The 21,771-nt window shown below is 22.3% G+C and overlaps 1 protein-coding gene across 2 annotated transcripts; it reads left to right on the top strand.

Moving 5' to 3' along the window:
• Nucleotides 1-2,352: 2,352 nt before the first annotated feature.
• Nucleotides 2,353-20,732, top strand: LOC129613980 (arginine kinase 1). 2 transcript variants are annotated; one of them, XM_055528341.1, is made up of 2 exons: nt 2,353-2,508; nt 19,318-20,732. In XM_055528341.1, exon 2 carries the CDS (start codon nt 19,334-19,336, stop codon nt 20,402-20,404), a length of 1,071 nt encoding a protein of 356 aa, XP_055384316.1. In that variant the 5' UTR covers nt 2,353-2,508; nt 19,318-19,333; the 3' UTR covers nt 20,405-20,732. The 2 variants fall into 2 exon arrangements, with proteins under 2 accessions (XP_055384316.1, XP_055384315.1); XM_055528340.1 differs by lacking the exon at nt 2,353-2,508 and adding an exon at nt 17,267-17,422.
• The last annotated feature ends 1,039 nt before the right edge of the window (nt 20,733-21,771 follow it).

Below are 21,771 nucleotides of genomic sequence, written 5' to 3'. Positions count from 1 at the left end.
AAAGTATGTACATACGTACTTTAAATCCTGAACCTAATTAGAAAGAATTAGATAATTAAATACATATCTACATATTTGTTTATAAATGTCATATTCCCTTATACTTTTTCATTTAGTTATTTACATATCCATACATATGTGCTTTATGTTTCGGAACTGCCAAAATACTGTTCAATTTACTGATTTTTAATATAAACAGGAAGAATTTAATGTAAAAATTGCCAATCTACACACATATGTACATATGTATGTATGTACATATCATAATTGTATGATTGTATTTATGCTAATGCAAAGCAAAAAATATATTTGTACATAACATGGCATGTACATAAGTATGTACACATGCAAAAGGCACTTACTTGATTGCTTTAAAATTTTCATTTTAAATTATTTCATAAAAATTAAGAACAACTTAAACATTTTCCCATGTAGAAAAGCTAAGAACAATTTATTTATGTTATACTTTTGTTATACAATTTGTAACGTAAATTGTAACAAACTTAGAATTAAGTTCGAGCCTCTCAATATTTCTAAAAAAGTTTTTTTTTTGTTTAAATTAAAATAATAGCAATCGCAAAGGAAAGTTAAACTTATCATTATAATTTTGTATCACATTTTCTTGTCTATTATACTAAAGAAGTTAAGCATGGAGATGGCAATCTGTATAAATGAAAAAAAAACGCTTTTTCGATCGGCAATTCAATTATATACAGATTATTTTTATTATTTACTTCTTTAAATATACATAATATTTATATTAGACATACGATATATACAAAAAAAATAATACAAAAACCTCAATATGTATAACACATGTTATAAGTAAATGGTAAAACAAAGATATGAACAATTATTTTTTTTACTTAAATATTATTTGAAAATGTAGATTTCTGATACTTTGAAAGTTTTGTACCCACTAAGTCATTACTATTACCTTTTTTTTAGTTCCCAAAAAGAAAGAAAATTCTTTAAACCCAAATATAATTCCGAAATATCACGCAACAAAATTAAAATGTTTTAAAAAGAAGTAATCGATTAGCCTAGTTTTTCCTTTGGTAGTCTTTTTATGAGTATTTCATTCTTAAATTTATAAAAAGAAAACATAGAAAACTTATAGCTTTGCATATAATTTCTTTTTTAAATCAAATCACAAGAAACAAGTTAAATAAAGTTTTCAAAACTATATTTTCTAAACTATATGCAGATTTAAAACGTGAAATTAATTATTGCATTTCATATTAAATTTCATATTTGTTAAATATAGATATTTTGTCATCTGTCATTCTATGTTGAAATGGTAAGCAAACTCAGTAATTCATTTGATCTAACATTGAGATCTAAATTAGTGAAACGTTTGTTTACGTTTACGAGAAGAAAACCGTTGTTTAAACAAAAATGCTTGTAATCGTCAGCGAATTGAAACTTCTATTAGCTTTATTACGCTAATAGAAAATTGGAAAAGTTAAATTATTGTATACCTTAATTTTATAAAATGTATCAAGCTACTACAAATCATTATAATATGCAGTTCCATTTCTTTTCTAAAAATAAAATTCATTAATATTTTGTTGAATTAAACTTGTTTTTACACAAACCACAATTAAACACAACCACTCATCATAATTTAAAAGTATGTTTTTGTTCTTGTTGTATAGGACCGTATAAAAATGTTCCAGGCAATTGTAGTGAAAATAGGAGTTCAAAATAAAAACTGCAATTCATAGTATTAACAAAAACAGCTTACTCTGAGTATCGAATGAATCACTAAGTGATACTTGTATTTATCATAAAAGTTGCAAAAACACGACCTTTCACTGATAATCACTATAAATACCGAAAATCACTATAATACCGAACTTTTTTGATAATTATCACTATAACTTAGTGGTTTGATACTCAGAAAAAACCCCAAATATGTTTTTACACTTCATATTATATTTAATGTAATGTAATTATAAAATGTTAACCTTATTCTTTAGCTCTAATTCATGTTACCATGTAAAAGCTTAAGTATAACAACTAATTGAACACACACAAATTTTGGTATTATTTTACTTAATCTTAGTTTTTCTAAAAAAAAATAAACGTATTCACAATTTTAAGCAAAACTAATTCATTACAGTTTGCCCGGGACTTAATAAAAACACATATGTATGTATGTAAAACGATTGAAAAAAATTTATATAAAAAAAAATACATACATACATACAAAATAGTTTTATAAGCGGGAGAATCATGCGGGAGGAATTTTAATACATTTTGTATTATGTATTATAAAAATGTTTGAGTGGAAATAATTTATATACCAATAATGTTATTTTGAATGTGAGTGAAAATTTCTGATGTTTGAAATGTTTGTGTGACTGTATGGCTGTACTTTTCTATGTATATTTTTGTTATGTTGTGTAATTTTTATTCTCGGCTAAACAGAGGTATCGCCATAAGAAAAGAAAAACATTCAAATTATTGTTTCGTTAGAAGTTGAATTCTCCGGTTGATCAAAAGGTGAGCGGCAAAATTTAAAATAAAAAAAAAAAAGAATTAAAAGTTTTAAAATAAAATATTTAATAATATTTTTATTATAATTAATTATAAAAGAAAAATTATATTCAAAATGGATTAATAATAGTTTCAAATTTCAATATTACATATTTTGAGAAAAAATTTTGAATTTTTTGCGGTCAAGTGTTTGAGAGCGAAATTTTTGAGTGATTTTTATAGCGATTTTGATTATGTAACTTGCATGAAAACAATTTATAAAAATGAAAATTAAAATTTTTTTCTTGAAAAGTGGTGACGATTATTTTAAATTATTTTTTCTAAATTAGAAATAAAAAATTATTTAAATACAAAAATATAAAAATAAGAAATAATTATTTTTTAGAAAATAAAATTTGTGCATTTTTTTTAATAGTATTGGATGAAAAGAAAAAATAAAAAGCAAGCCGAAAAGAGCCGGCAAGCAAGTGTTATCAGAATATAAAAGAAAACTGTAAATTATAACAAAATTATTTGATTTTGTCCATTTATGTATTATGTTTAAAAATAATAAAGGATATTCAGTGTTAACTGTAAATTTTTTTATGTTCAATCCTCACCAAAAAGAAAAAAATTTTAATTTTCCCCACATTAATTTTTACATAGTAACCTACATAGTTACATGTTAAATTTTAAATATTTTATGATAAAAATTTTATTGAAAAAAATAGAAAATTTTTGCAAATTAAATTTTTTACTTGATAAATTCATTCCTAATATAAATATGTAGCTAAAATTATTTTAAATAAAATAAGTGTAAACCGTCGAATTCTACAGCAAATCGTGATTTAAAGCTTAAACGAACGGGGTAGTAATATACGTACGTATGTACGTAAATACCCGAATGCCTTTCCATTCTTAAACGTTGGCTGAAAAATTTCGATTTTATTTGCATGTACAAATTAAAGATTTACAGCAGTACCGTAGCAAAATCAAATTTTATCAAATTTACTTTAATTAATTTTTTTTTTGCTTCGGAACTGATCACATTCTTTTTCATTTTACTATCCATTATACTGTGGTATAAAGTGTTATACTTACGTGAAGAATATCCCTGAAGAAGATCACCAGCTTAAGTAAAAAAATAAAATCAAATAAAAAAAAAAGATAAAAATAGAAACTTTCCCCAAAAATTTTTTCTCATTCTTAATAGTCGCTATATATAATATGCTTGAATGTTTGTATCTAGATATTTATATACAACGTATATTTACGAATATGTACAATGTATATATGTATGAAAGGTAGATACATAATTATGTATATATAAAAATATTTTACTAAACTATTTACGCGTCCTAGGTTTTCATTTAATATTGTTGGCTCTGGGTCTTAATATAGTTTGGTTATACATTAAATATCTATGCGTATATAATTTATATAATACATATATATGTGCACGTATTTTCAGTTCTAAATACAATATGTATGTATTTACGTATTTGCGTACTAAAAGTGTATGCATACATAAAATTCTACTTTTTTTTTTATTGTTTGTACATGCACGCATTAAAAATTTAATTGAAATGGATTTATAATTAGATTGAAAATTATTTGAAAAATGAAAGTAATTTAGTATTTAATTATTTTAAATAATACTTAGATAAAATAAAATTTTTTTTTTTTAATGTTTATGGTGCCGGTGGTTTACTGTAATTTTTAAAAGCAAATAATTTTTTTAATATTTTTAATACCTACATATAATTTTTCGATTCTGTGAATTATTTTATATGTAGTAAAAATTGTTATTTAGTATTTTAAATTTTTACATACTCTTTAAAAATTAAAAAAATAGTGGACTCAATTAATAAGAACACTCTATAGTTAATTTTTCCATACACCATGTAAAATTATATTAATCAAATATAATTTAAAATACAGATTCTTTTCTGCTCGAAAAATCACTATTTTAATTGCAATGAAAGTATTCAACCTGACACAGTCCAATTACTGATTGCCGAAAAGTCGAAATAGCCTTAGTTTTATTTAAATAAATTATAATTTTTCGATTAATTTTTTGTTAAACAAATATTTCAATCGCTTAATTAAAAAATATTTAAAAAAAATTCCAAATGAATATTTAGATGTACAAGCATATTCGTGCAGTGACCGACATTAGCCGATTATTTTAATTTAGGAATCTTAAAGCCCAATGATATTTTCATTGTGAAAAAGAAAACTTTTACGAATTTTATAGGATTAATCGTTTTTTTTTTTTGTCTCTCTCTTTAATTATATTTCATTTTTATTGTTCTTTCTTAAAAATAACAATTTCTTACCCTATGGCCTATATACATATACATACATACAGCTCCACATGTATTTATTTATTTGTAATTTATCAAATCTGTTTCCACAAGTATATGTAGGCATTTATTTGTTTATTTAAATAATGTAAATAAAAAAAAAATTTGCTAACTTTGTCAATTTTTGTGCTGTCTTTCTGTTTTTTTTTTTTACTTTGCTTGTTTTTATTCTGGTAATTCTCAAACGAATATTGTACCTAGAATTGTTTAGCTAGCAACTAAATCTACAAACAACAAGTACATTCATACAAAAATACATTTTAAAATTTAGCTTCATAATATATGTAGTATGTACTCATATAAACCAAATTCAATGAAAATATTAGGTGGTATGACTGAGACCATACATTAAAATAATATGAAAGCGTTTTAATTAAATGTTTCCGTTCGTTCAAAATATTTCATACATTTGTATAGTAAGTACTTTTGTTTCTATCTTTTTTTTTAAACTCGATGTCGTCGTAAATTTTCTCATCAATTTTAACTACATAAAAATTATCTAATGGGTATTCTTCTTCTATTAGAAATTATATAAATACTTATGCATTGTTTTTTTTTTTTTATTTTAATTGAAAAAGGGGGGTGGATGCGAATAATGAACTGCAAATAAAAAATGATTAATGGAATACATAGTAAAATGTACTTGCTTATACTTATGCATACCTATATATAATGTCATTAGATAATAATATAAAAATTAATCATAGAAATTAAAATCTTTCTATAGAACATTTATTTCAAATTTAAGTACAGTATGTGCTTAAATTTCACTTAATTTTCAAATTTTATAGCTCTTTGCCGTTGTGTTTTTCTAATGAAAAGAAACCAACAATTGAAATTCATTGTTTTATTAGGAATTTTTTCGATATTGGATACTAAAATTTTGTGTATGGATGAGAGTTTACATATGCATAAAATATACTTATACATAGTTCTTTATATTGTGTTTACTCTTAATATGTCATCTTTAACACCTTTTCTTTATGTATACGTACATACATATACAAATTTAAAAAAGAATTTAAAAAAATGTAAATAATATTTCAATAGTCTCAAATTACCTTTACTTAAGCTGTAATTCAAGTGTATACACATATTGTAGCACCTACACTATTTATTTTGAACTACAACCATTTAATTTAAGAAAATTCCATATTTAATAGTACGACATGGAAAAAAGAAATATCGAATCGAATTTCTTGTGTCAATAAAAATTATAAACTTTAATAAAATGACATTAATAATTTTACGGATGTACAAGCACTTTTACGGCTTCGATATTAAATACGTACTTAAATAGTATGGCAATTTTTTTTAGTTAATAAAAGTTATCATAATGTACTTGAAACTTTATTTTTGTAAATGACGGATAAATAACGAATGTATAAGTACTTATAAGCGTAATCTATTATAAGACATTAAGTACTTATGCTGAAAAACGAAAAATGAACTTCTTATCAAAACAGAAGACAATTTTAAGGAAATACTTTGTGATTAAATTAAAATTTATTTTGATATTATTAAGTATTATAATAATAAATTACATAATTAATAGGTATAGGTATGTATAATAAAAAAAAAATGCATTTTATTTTATATAAGGCGGTATTTGCGATTGTGTAATGTTATCGGTAGTAACATAGGTACGGGGTTCGAGTATTTTCTGTTAAATTGCATTGTTCAATTTCTTATTAAATTAATATTTTTAATTATTTTTTAATTAATTTTTTATATTAATGTACCTATTTTTATCAAAAAAGTACAATTGTTCCTTGTCATAAACAGTTGACAAGACAATTTTATCAATTGACAGTATAAACAATATGAATTTAATGTTTGCATTCTTTTGACAATTTCTTCCGAATTTTTGAATAAATTCTGTACATACATATAATGCAATATATTCAAAGAGCAATTAAATATAAATTTATTTGTTTATTATGAAAATTGAAATTTTAATAACATTTTTAATTAAAAATATTTCCAATAACATTAAACGATAAGAAATGAAACACAATTTCTTCTTTAGTTAAAAATTAAAATTGTGCACGTAAACAAATTACAATTTTTTGTTTTTCTCCATTAAAAACAGATTAAAATCTTTTGAATAAATTAGTTTTTTTTTTAATAAACTATATTTTTTTTTTTATTACATTTAAAATTCTATTTCAAATACTTGGAGAATATTTATAATAAAATATTAAAGTAAATATAAAGTACACAATTACTTCGTATCATATTTACCTGTCTGTACTTATATAATGGAAAACTGTTATGCTTACTTACTCATATTTGTATGTATATAAGGGAAATAAATTTGCATACATTATTATTGTTGTATCTATTTTTATTTACAAAATTTATACTTGGAATTTAAATCTGAATATTCATTTATTATTTTTATTGCTGTTGTGTACCTAACTACTATAAGGTATAAAATTTGCATCACATGCAAAATTCCCAAATGCTTTTTTTTATTATTATTATCTTTTTTTTTTGTTTCTTCTTCTTACTCCTTAATTTTAGGTTTCCTTTTTTCCATAATTTGTTTTCTTCTCTCTTATCCATAATATTTACATAATAAAAATGACCTTGTAAAGTAAATAATTTAGTAGGATCCTTAAAAAAAAGGAAAGAAAAGAAAATTATTATTTGTTTTTTTTTTTCTGGTTTTTTTTTTCATGTTTTCCTTTGTCATTCAAAAATCCTTAGTTATGTAATCAGATTGATATCCATGCTTAAATAAGCATAAGAAAAATAAGTAGTAAAAATATAAGTTTTACTGTTTAAAATATAAATTTGTATGTATGTATATGAATGTAAATAAAAACACAACAAAAAATGAAAAAAATATTCAAGGACAATTTTTTAAAAAAATATGGAATGAGAATGAAAAAGAAAAGAAGAAAAAAAAATTGCGTTACGTAATTTTTTTTTTGTTTTTTTTTTTTTCTTTCCTTAAAAAATGAAGTATGAGTGTAATTTTTTCTTTGCTGTTTTGTTTTTTTATTATTATTGTTTTTCTTCGTTTTGCGGTTGTAAATTATTTAAAAAACTTAATGATTTTTAATGTCCTATAGCTTATTTATGTAAACGTACATACCTGCATACATATACATATTTAATATAATTATTCATTTTTCACTTAAATAATATTTATACCGGTAATGGGTTAAACATGATTTATATAAAGAATATTTTAGAATATTTCATGAGAATTTCTATAAAAAAATTGTAATAGGTCCTAATAAATAACCTTTTCCATAATATCGTAATTACTTTTTTTTTAATACCTCTACATATGACATACGCATGCATGTGTATGTAACATGTAGAGGTTTGAAAGAAATTAGGTATGTAAGAAAATGGACAACTGTTATCCTATTGATAATTAATTAAAATTTTTACATATTATAGGAAAATTTATGACATCGTTATTCATACATACACATGTATGAATACTTAGATATGTAATTAAAATATGAAAAATTCTTGAACTTTTATTTAAAAAAAAAATTTTGTTATTATAGGTTAAGAAATTTATAAATAAAACATGTTTTTAGTCATTATCCGGTATATATGCATAAATATATGTGTATATACTAATTTTATATTGAATTATTAAGGAAATAATAGCTCCATATATATAGGTATCCCTCGGTTATAAGGTCGTCTTTGGGACTGAATATTAATACGAATTTAAGCAAAATGATTAATATGAAATTGACGTTTAGCGAAGTTTTTATAACTTAAAATGAGGAAATGGTATTAAAAATTTTAGCGACTTACATATTATAGGTGTATCGGATTTTTTCCTATGAGTTCTATTTTTCATGCGAGAAATTACTCTACATGTACAAATATATTGTGTACTTCATTGTAATTTCAAAACTTCTTAAAATTTAATTTAAATTTCTAATGTATTGTGAAGCGGAAACTCTCAGTCTCTGAAATATAAGGGTTAACTGGTAATCAGACAAAAATATACAACTTAGAACGAAGACAAGAATTTACTCCTCACATTTACTTAACTATTTATTAAACATAATTTCATTTTGTTAAATAAATTTCACAATGCCCCCAATTATTTGATAAGAAATTTTTAAAAATTATGATTACGGTAATAATTGAATCAAATTTCATTTTGTTTTTATAAACTTCCATTTAATATAATATCCATTTGCAAATTAGAAAACGTTTTGATGAACACATTGGGGTAACTGTTTAAATATTATTTTCAACTCTAAAGCAGTATTTAATAGTTATGCGGGTATATTTTAAAATATACATATATGCATGCAATATGAATGTCCATACAAGCCCATTAAAGTATACATAGCATGTTTATTGTTTATTAATAAGAAATTGTTATTTTTGTTTTCATTTTCAATATTTCTATTTTTAACAAAAGTGGGTAGTTAAAAAAAAACTCAGTTAGATAAAAAATTCATATATATATATATATATATATTTTTTTTTTAAATTTTTGTTGAAGAATTTGGTCAACCCTTATTTTTCTATTATTAAACCAATTTAAATTTCCTTTAGAATTAAAAATAAGCTGTTTTTTTAATTGGTAAATCTTATGAATTGTTAAAATACTGGTTATGAGGTTTACAGACTGCTTATTGTACGGTATTATTAAAATTTATTATATTATGAAATTATAGTGGCAAAATTTTAACATTACAAAAAAAATAAAAATTGTTAAAATATGAGACAAATAGACGAAAAGTATGAAAATAGCATCTAATTGATGTGAAATCATTCTCATAGTACTGTTTAAACATAAGAATAATATATACGTTTATAAGGGCTCTAGAACTATTTAAGATGATCCAAAAATTCTCGAATTTTTTTTTGTGAAATTTCGTGTAGCGACATATTGCATGGTCTTTAGAGTACTTAGCAATATAACACTGGTCTTTAGAGTGAAATATAGAGTGTGGTTTGTTCTACATGCGGTTTGTTTAATTTACTATAGGTAATGCTTTTTTTGCAATGTTGGAACACTAGCAAATTATATGGTAAAAAAAAAAATATAACACATGATATTTTTAGGAGGTTAATAATTTTATATTAAAAATTTTCATTATTTATTTAGTAAACTTAAATAAAATTAAAAATTGTTGCATTATTTTTATTCCATCAGTAACATAAGAAAAAAAAAGAAAATAAATTAAAAGAGTACATACTTATCTATTTATTTATTACTTATTACTTTTTAAAAAATCTATTATATACTCGAACCGTACTTATAGAAGGTGTTTCGCATAAGGTTGCAAATAATTTCAGAGATGATTCTTTGATTAATTTCCAGTAAAAAATCACATGGCGGTTGGGGATGCGTTCTCATTTTAAATATAACTTTTTCTTAAAAAATAAAGACTAAAATATAATTAATTATTAGAATAGATAATTTAAAAAAAAGGGGTTTAATTGTTACAATATATGTTGTACAACTCCGAAACTATTTGCATTTATGTATATAAAAATCTGGGACTAATTTTTTTCAAAATTTTATCTGCACTCCCAACCCATACTTTGAATTTTTTTTTTTTGAAAATTGATCAAAAAATCATCCCTAATTTTATTTACAACCTTATTTGAAACACCTTGTATAGTTAAGAATTTCAATCAAATATACTTTTATATCATAAAACAATAAAACATCAACAAGAGATATGAAACTGATTAAAAAATCTTTAGATAATTTAAAAATACAAAAAAAAAAAAAACAAGAAAATAATAAAAGAAATTTTGTTTTTATTTTCAAAGGAAAGTAATAGAGAAAAATATACTTTTAATGCATAAGTATAAAATAATTAATAAAATGGAAAAATTAGAACGTTCAGTATAAAATTTCACTTAAACCGGTAACGTGTTAGGTTTTACTTACCTATGAATTAAGTGTAAAATTACGAAGTTCGAAATCGTTTGAATTTTTTTTTCTTCTTAATTTTAAGTTGTTTTTTAACTCACAATTCGTCGTCTATCATTATAATTCAGTAAAATTGTTTAACAAACTAAAATAATATTCTAGAAATTTTTAAACACTAATTTCAATACTTAATTTAATTTCAACAAAATATTAATAAAAAAATTATCTATTGCTATGTTATAAATTTTAAGGTTATTATTGCAATTATATAAAAAAAAAAGCACAGAAAACAAAAAAAAAGAGGAACAAAAAACATTTTTAAAATTATCAAGGTTATGAAAAAATGACTAGAGCTACGTATAAAAGCTCGCTCCAAGCTCAAATAGAAATACGATTTTGTACACATCTACATATAAAAATGTATATATGTATATGTATATGTTTTTTTATCAATTTCTTATTAAATAAAATGCAACTAAAATAAGATATAAAAAAAAAATATAATGAACACTTTTTTTTTGCTTAGTAATAATTTTCAAATTTCTATAATATTTTTGTACAAATAAAAGAAAAGAATAAATGTATAAGAAATACTCGTATTATAAAATTCAATTAAAATGATAAGAGAAATTAATGCATTAAATATATTTTAGATAATTAATTGTTCCTAATCAATTTATTACTATATTCTTGATAATTTTATTTATTATATAAATCCCGCATTATTATTGTAAAATAAAAAGATTTAAATATTAAAATCTTTATGTCATAAAAAAAAGTTTAGATATTCTTTAAAATATTATGACAGTAATAAAGTTATATGACAGTATGACAGTTTTAATAAAATAAGTTAAGATCGAACAAAGTAGCTTTAAAATTCCACTTGAAAGAGGTGAAAACAAATTTCATGTTACATATTTTCATTAAAATACAGTATATCATAAATATTGCATACTTTTAAGAGCACACTAAGTTAATTAAAAGAAGCAATGAAAAATCTAAATCATGGAAAAATGAATCGAATGTAATTGGTGAATTCAATAACATTTAAAATTATTATTAACGAATAAATGATTTTATTCACCGGGTTCAAAATATTGCTACTTTTACGATATGCAAATTTGCCTTATCATAACCTCAAAATAATTTATTTTCATTCGCTAAACTTTAAGCACAGAAAATCATTCGTTTAAAATTCGAAAGCGAATTCGTCAATCATAGTACCAAAAATTTGTGTTTGCTAAAAAAATTTCATTCGCTTCACCGATCATGCATAACAAGACCTTTAAACTTATAATTGAACAAAAATACTCATAAAGGAACAAAAACTAAATATGAAAAGGTTATTTTTAACCACTTGTTTGCATAAATTTCTAGGCGGTGAAGAACTACATATATAGAAAAAAAAATCCAAGTACAAAACAAAAAACATATCCCATTTTCCTATATTGTTTTAAGTATACTACATCAGCATGTCTACTTATGTTTTATATATGATTAAACTTACGTATCGTATAGAAAAATATCGTAGAAAATATTGAATATGCAATATACATACATAGTCACTATAATATTAAATTTTTTTATTTTATTAAAATTTATAAGACTAAGCTAACATAGCCTGTTTATACATATTTAGATTTTATTTTTCTTTCCTTCCCTTTTTTTTTTTTGTATTTCACATGGTTGTTTTGTGCTTATATTAAAGCGCAACAATCAGTCAGCCCTTTACAATAATTATTAAGAAGAAGGTCACCCTTATGTTAAAAACAATGCCTTATTTGTTTTAATTTTTTTATTTGTTTTAATTTCTTCTTTTTCTCTTATATTACATATTTTCACATTATACTTAAGGTATACATGTGTTAGTGAAGTAAAAATTATGTAATTATAAAAATATTTTATGAAATTTTATAAATGAGAAGGAAGGCAACAAATTGCATTACCAATACTATGTGAATTTATTCCATTTTACATAATACATATTTTTATAAAACTTACAATATAAGAAAGGAACTAAACGGATAGTAAACAGGACCGATCAACAATTTTTTATTAGTCAATATTGTATGTAAATAATGTGCATGAATTTTATATGAATTTGAGATTTATTTACATAAGGTGACCGGATAAATTTTATAATTTTACTATTTTTTGTTTTAAAATAGCATACAGAAGAAAATTGTGCTATTATTATTATTTTTTTTTTTATCTATTTGTATATGTTTACATATATAATATTAATTGTATATTGCATTTTTGGCCAGGACATGCATTAAATTTATCATTCATGCAATAAAAACTTTGAACAGTTAAAAAATATTAATTGCATATATATAGGGTTTTTTTTTAAAATCAAAATAGCAATTATAAATATTTTTTTTGCAGACATCTTGAAAACTACATTACTACAAAATTTATGTATATATTATTAGGTACTCGTATACTGCATTATGTAATACTACAAATTATAAAAAAAAGTTAAAAAAATTTTTGGTTAGAAGTTTGCTACATTTATGAATGCTGTGGCACAAATAATTGTAATCTCCGTATCCTGAATTTTGTTTGTATATGTAATATTTGTTTATGTATATATATATATAATTTATGTTGGTATGAGTGCATAGTACAAATTCTTTTGAAATTTTTAAAAATGTCTAGAATGGTACAAATTATTTACATACATTTTATTATACCTATTGCAAATACAAATATAATTATAATATAATTAATATAATTATAACATAAAAATTAATATTAAATTATTTTTAAAAAAATCGTATTTTAATAAATTTTATAAAAAAAAACATTCAAAAATTGTTATACGTATACATATAAATAATACTGTTATAATTATATACTCGTAATATGTATAATAAAAATTTATTTATTGAACTTTAATATTACAAATGACAAATGTACCGTAAATTTGTTTCTCACTTATTATTTCTTTTTTTTTTTTACTATAATGTCCACTTACACATATACAAATAAATTTCATGCGAATAATTGTGTGTAAGAATGTATACAAGCTACACACATTTAAAAATATATGTTTTTTTCTCTTGTAAGTGAACAATATTTATTACAATTTCAATTATAAAATATCCTTGTTCTATATAAAATATAATTTTAATATTTTTTTGAAAAATAAAATTAAAGATTAAAAATATATAATATGTTTTTCAAATACTACTTTTTTTATAATTTTAATTACAATATCTATTAAATGAAAATAAAAAAAAAATATTTGTATGTACTTCGCTTTTTTATATTAAATGTACAACACATACGCATACATATACATACAATGTAAAAAGGACACGCAAACATTTATATCTCTAGGGAAATTGTTGAAAATAATTTAATTATTGTAATCATATATATAACAATTAGGGTTTTATTATTTTATACGCCGTTATTTATATTTTAACATTTTGTAAAAAAAATAATTCAAAACTCGCTGCTTTCCCTAAAAATTTATATTTTAAAAGAAATCACATATATTTATAAGTCTTAAACATAAGTGTCCACAGAAAAAATTCAAGTTATCAGGAATTTTATTTTGTAAACTGCTACCTCTTCTTTCTCTTTATACTTTTAAAATCTAAAATCTATAACAAAAGTACGATAAATTTTAAAATTAAAAAAATTTAATTATCATCTAAATTATTATATGTATATATAGCAAGCAAAGCATTCATAATACAGCACACTCTAGTTTTTGAGAAAACTCTATATGTATTCTATAAGAGTAAACATTGATAATCGGTTTATTACATAGTTAACATTAATAATCGTTTTTACCAAGTAGACATTCATAATACAAATTATTAACTTTTCTCTACTATTTGATAAACTACATAATTACATAACATATTATGTAGACATAAATAATCGGGGCCTTAATTCTACTTTTCTTTGCCATAGCATTTTTTTTTTAATTTTTAACAATTACCCCATACATACATTTGTAGACATAAAATAAAATTTATATATTATTAAAAAAAAATATTATATACACACATGAACATATTCATATGAAATCATATTGAAAAAAAAATTTCTATGACATAAGAGACTTAAAAACTTACCACTGTTTGCCTCTTTTAATATACACTTAATATCATTCCTTACTCAAAATATTTAATATAATAATTATAAAAACTTTTATACAATAAACGAAATATTATATACACAAACCTTCTTATCTAAATAATAAAATGTATATGTACATATGTATAATAATATTTCAAATATGTATAAGTATGTACTTAGTATGTACATATAAATATTCTATCTAGTATCTCTCGTATATGCGGTATGTAATTTCCTCGCATTATTTTTTATAACGTGTGCTCTTTATTATGTTCTATTTATTTCGTGTTATTATTATTTTTTTTTTCTTTTTATTAAATTAAATTCATATAAATATATATATATATATATATATATATATATATATTTATAATATCCTTTTTTTTTGCTTTTCATAATAAAATGTACTTGTATACAACAATACAAAAATATTATCTTTAAATATGTATTTTCATATATTACATACAATTTATTTGTATAAAATTGTAATACTACAAAAATGCCGGAGAGATACATTGATAGATAGATAGATAGATATAATTTCCAGGATATGTTGAGCAGTTTTTTGAAAATTTTCAGTTCCTTTTTTAATTTTCCTGATTGTAGTGTGTTCGTTCGTTTGTTCGTTGGCAGCGCGCTCGTATTAGGGTCTGGGCGCGACCTTTTCATTAAATATTAATACAAAAAAAAAAATAAAAAAATAAAAAGGAAAAAAAATTTTTTTTAATAAAAAAAAAAAAAAATAATTTAGTTGGTGTTTTTTTTCCATTATTCATTTTAGAATTATCAATTGGAATTTTTCCATTATAATATAAAAAGGAAACCCTATATACAAAAAAAAAATAAAGGATAAAAAAAAATTGATATTAAAAAAAATTACCAGCAGCAAGCACCAAATTAAAAAAAAAACACCTTGATTTTTTTATTTGTTCCTTTCTCTTTTTTTTTCTTTCTTCTTTCTAATATCCTATTGGAAATTTTAACAGAAAAATATTAATAACATAGCAATAGAATTTTTATATTTAAAATTTAGTATAATTTTTAATAAATAAGAATTTGGAATTTGGTAACACGATTTTTTGAAAAAAAAATCTCTAAAAACAAATAAAAAAAAAATATACCAGTGTGTCTATCTAGTCGTCTACTACATACTTACATATATAAAATATTTTGAATAAAATAAATAAAAACTTTAATAAATTTTTTAAATAACGCCAACATTTTTCCATTTCAAATCTGAAATACAAAATTCAGAAAAAAAAATTTTTAAATCTTATTTTAAATTTTTTGGAAAAATTTATAAAAACACCACCTAATTGAATTTTTTAACGAAAACGCACAAAAAACAAATTTTAATTCTCTTGTAATTTTTAATAAAAAAAAAAAAAACTACATGGAATAATCTTATAATAGTCACAGTGATTAACAAACAAAAAAAAAAAATACCAAAAAAAAAAAATTAATTAAAAAATTTTATAAATCTTAGAGAATAAGTTTTTGTAATTAATTTTCAGTGAAATTAACCAAAAAAAAAAAAAAAAAGCCAAAAAAAATCACATTTTTTTACTATATAGGATTATAGTAGGATTCTAATTCAACATTAGATGGTCCACACATACACAATTCTTATTCTTAAATAAAAAAAAAATCAAACGATAATCGAACAACGCATTTATTCAAAAAAAAAAAAAACCAAAAAAAAAATATATTTTATATTAATTTATATTAAAAAAAATCAAAAAAAAATTTAATATTTTTATGTAAATCATAAAAAAAATTAAACTTTTAACCATTTAAAATACAAAAAACCAAAAACACAAAACAAAAAAAAAAACGCTAAAATAATTATTAAGGATAATTTTAAAATTTTTATATTTTTCTTATAAGAGCAAAATCACTGCTTTCTTTGTGTGTAAATATACAAAAAAAAATTTTTTATTAACATAATATATACATATATACACTCTCAAATATTATTCATAAAAAAATCTAAAATATTATAAAAATATACATACATACATAATTAATTTGTAATAATTTAAATTTTTTTGTTTTTTCATTATATAAAATCCTTTTTGCAACAATTTGTGATCAAATAAAAATATTTTAATAAATATTAAAAAAAAAAAAATAAAAAAAAATTAAACAAACCGCAAAACCACAAACCAAAAAATAATTCCAAAAAAAAAAAAATAAAATTCAATTTTATTTTTTAATTTAAATTTCATTTTTTTTAATTTATAAAATTTTTTTGTCTTAATCAATTTCATCATTAGAAAATTAAAAAACATAACCTAAAACAAAAAAAACATAAAATAATAGGAATAATTTTTTTATTATAATTTTCTATTCTATTCAATTTTCATAAATTTTTTTTTTTACACATTAAAAAAAAAAAAAAATACGAAACAAAAAAAAAAATGGGCGGGTGCGCATCAAAAGAAAAAAAAGACCAAGTCGCTAATGACGCCACTACAGAAGATGCGGCAGCAGCAGCAACCAACGGTGATGATACAAATGCTGCTGCTGCTGTAAATGATAAAACTACTGAAAATACAAATAAAGAAGATGGTGACGCCACTGCCGCTTCTGAAGGGTGTGTATATATATATATATACATAAAAATAACACATATAATAAATATTGTGTATATGTATGTAAAATATATAATTTTAATTATCCTAAATACATACTCAAGGAGAATATTTGTAGCGTAAAAAAAAAAAATTTTTTTTTTAATAGTAATAATGTTATCTTTCTACAAAACCGGATAATTATTGTATGTAAAAATGAAAAATAAGGACATTATATGTATATGAACTAATATGTATACTTATGTATGTATATAAATATGTACATAATGAAATTTTTCCAAAATCTATTAGGAGTTTTTAATGCAATAATGTACATATAAATATTAAAATTTTTAAAGTCTTTAATCGAAATCCTTTTTATGCATATTATTAACACTATTTTCTCATTTGGATAACATTTACATATTCCAAACATATATTATGTATATGATCTATGTTATCCTATGATGTTTTTGTATAATCTGTTTTTTTTTTTTTTTTTAAATCTAATTGGAATTTAATTTTCAATAATTTGCATTTCATAAAATTTAATAGCTGATGAGTACTTCGTGCTTGCGGAATTGCTGCTACCGCAAATTGTAATACCGGCTATAGAACGATTCGTAGTATATATTATAAGCAACTATATACATATTATTATCTTAAATCTCTTACAATTTTCGTTAGGGTCTATTGAAAGGTTCTGCAATATCATTTTGTTGAATTCCTAAAAAGTATACAAAAAAAAAATTAATTTTAATTTTTTTTTTATAGGATCTTATTGGTTAGATTTTAGAAGATTAAAATATTTAATCTGATTCATATTAGACTCTTATAGTTTACTTAAAATGTTTATTTCATCATAGTAGTTACAGCTGGCTGTCCATTACTGCTAAAATTATAACTTTATTAAAAGTATTTATAATGTAATATACGAACCTTATAAAATGTAAAATTATGACAGTTTTATGTAAGACAAAGGAGAACCGCTTAATATAATTTTTATTATATAATTTTGACAAAATTATAAATTTCAACACTAATTTCATAAACATATACTCGTATTAAAAAATATATTTATGAAATTATTCAAAAAAAAAAAAACCATTGAGAACCAAAATAAATGAGTTGTTCTGTTCCCTTAATTTTCCTTTATTCTTTATTCCTTTTTTGTTATAGTATGTATTGCCAGGTATCATCTATATGTATGTCAACATCCAATGATTTATAAACACGCGATTTTAATTTTTAATATGTATTACATTATAAGAAACAAAATTTCGTTTTATAATAATTGCAAAATCATAATGTTTCGATATACAAAAAGTGTTATTTTTAATTACATTTTCCTGAAAAAAAATTTTTTTTAAACATACCTAACTGCACAATAATTTACAATTTCTTATTTTATATTCTGATAAATCCTGATGTCAAAATTTGCAAATTTATTTTTGTATATAATTATAATATAAGTATAACACAATAAATATTAAATATATACATACACTATATTCCAGTATTTAAGCAAAACAAAACATGTTTTCTAAACATGCAAAAAAACTTTTGTCATGTAGAAAATTCGCCATTTCAACTGTTCAGCAAGTTATTAAAAGAAAGTATGTACAAAAAAAAAAATAAAAAAAATTTTCAATTCAAAAGTATAAAATATTTGCAAAAATTTTATAATTTAAAAAAAAAAACAAATGAAATATTAAAACCTAAATATTTCGTATAACAAATTGTTAGAATAAGTAAAAATATAAGTTTAATACACTCTCACTCAAATAAATTTTAAAATGACAAATTTTACTGTTAATTAAAATATTAATAAAATTATTCAATGACATCATCGTTTTATTGTTTTTTTAATCAAAAGCAAATTTACTAAAATAAATTATTTTTTATTTTTTATTTTTAGAAAAAATACCGACACCATGGTTGATGCTGCTGTACTTGAAAAATTGGAAGCTGGATTTGCTAAATTAGCTGCATCCGATTCCAAATCATTATTGAAAAAGCATTTAACTAAGGAAGTCTTCGATAAATTGAAGAATTTAAAAACACCAACTTTTGGTTCAACTCTTTTGGATTGTATTCAATCTGGTGTTGAAAATCTTGACTCCGGTTTTGGTATTTATGCTCCAGATGCTGAAGCTTATTCAACATTCTCTGAAATCTTTGATCCAATGATTGAAGATTACCATACCGGTTTCAAAAAAACCGATAAACATCCACCAAAAGAATTTGGTGATGTTAATGCATTTGGTAATCTTGATCCCACCGGTGAATTTGTTGTATCAACTCGTGTACGTTGCGGTCGTTCAATGGAAGGTTATCCATTCAATCCATGTTTAACTGAAGCTCAATATAAAGAAATGGAAGCAAAAGTATCAAGCACTTTAGCTGGTTTAGAAGGTGAATTAAAGGGTAAATTTTATCCATTGACTGGTATGGAAAAATCTGTTCAACAACAATTGATCGATGATCACTTCTTATTCAAAGAAGGTGATCGTTTCTTACAAGCTGCTAATGCATGCCGTTTCTGGCCAAGCGGTCGTGGTATTTACCATAATGATGCCAAAACATTCTTGATCTGGTGTAATGAAGAAGATCATTTACGTATTATCTCAATGCAAATGGGTGGTGATTTAGGTCAAGTATATCGTCGTTTAGTTACAGCTGTTAATGATATTGAAAAACGTATTCCATTCAGTCATCACGATCGTCTTGGTTTCTTGACTTTCTGTCCAACCAATTTAGGTACAACCATTCGTGCCTCAGTACATATTAAAGTACCAAAATTGGCTGCCAACAAAGCTAAATTGGAAGAAGTTGCCGGTAAATACAATTTACAAGTCCGTGGTACACGCGGTGAACACACAGAAGCTGAAGGCGGTATTTATGATATTTCAAATAAACGTCGTATGGGCCTTACTGAATTCCAAGCTGTAAAGGAAATGTACGATGGCATTTCTGAAATCATTAAGCTAGAAAAGAGCTTGTAAATTTTTTTTTATTAATTTTCACAAAAATGTTTATGTTAAGATCTGATTCATCAAAAGTGAAAAGTGTTTTCCGTTTTTTTTTTTTTTAGTTCTTGATTTTTTAATAAATCAAAAAAAAATTCTTGCATTGAAGGCATCTTTATTATTATAAGATTTACATGTATTTAATTTATTTTAATAATTTTATTCAAATTAAAAATACTGTATTTGTTCTGCAAACATTGAAAGAAAAAAATAACCACACAAGTTGAAAAATAAAGCAGAAGATATTTCTGAACATCATACAAAAATAATTGTTACAAATAAACTGAAAACGAAATAAAATTAATGTTTTTTGTTTTTTTTTTCGTAGTTTTATGCCCTTAACAGTAGTGTAAGCTTCTCAAATAAAAAGCTCCTAAAACACAGAATTCATATATGTGGGTTTTTATATCTAGAAGTGACAATGGGACAAATTTCCAAGTCAATATTAAAGTAACACAATACATACCGTGAACTCAAAATTGCAGTAACAGAATTTCGATAAATCCAAATTGCAGAATTTGCAAAGGTAGCATGCTCGTAAATGCCAGTTCCGCTTAAAGATTTAAAGGAATTTTTAAGGTTTTTTTATAATTACTGCAAAAACAATATAAATTAGAATTGTATAATAAAAATGTTACATATTGAATATTTGAAATTATATAATAAATATGTTGGACATTTAATTTTCCAGTTTTGAAATCAGGAATATTATGTACATATGTATGTACATATATCAGTTAACCTTATAACTTTGCAGTTATATTTTTTTATACACAATAACAAATCTTCAAAATATATTATATGAATTTATATGATTGGAACCAAGGATTACACTATTATTCTTTTATCATAATTCTATTGCTGCATTACAAATATTAAGCACGAAATTTTAATTTTAAAATTAATTTTATATGTACATGCACGTTCAAGTATACATCCGATATCGGAATTGCAATAATATCGTATTACAGTACAATTGGCATTTATAAGCTGAATTTTGCATTAATATAGAATTTTTGCTTAAAAAAATGTAATTCGAGCGCACAAGAAAAGAATTTCTATGGAAATTCTTCAGCAGAAATACGCTTCAAAATACGCAGACTTCAAAATTGCAATAATACGGTATCAAACACAATTCAGCTTTTGAATTTTAACAGCTGTATTGTATATTGCATTTCTGAAATCACGGTCTTAAATCATGAAGTTGTATGTATGCAGATATATAATGTATCTATGATATATACAATTATGTACAATTACATAAGTAAATAATTTTTATAAGGATATGTGCAATTTCCAACATATATTATGTACATTGTACAGTATAAAAATTTTCAATTGAG

Source organism: Condylostylus longicornis, unplaced genomic scaffold (assembly GCF_029603195.1).
Source record: "Condylostylus longicornis isolate FDR11 unplaced genomic scaffold, ASM2960319v2 ptg000098l, whole genome shotgun sequence".
In the NCBI taxonomy this organism is placed as follows: Eukaryota; Metazoa; Arthropoda; class Insecta; order Diptera; family Dolichopodidae; genus Condylostylus; species Condylostylus longicornis.
The sequence above is the reverse complement of the archived record's forward strand: the minus strand, read 5'-3'. Positions and strand labels throughout refer to the sequence as shown.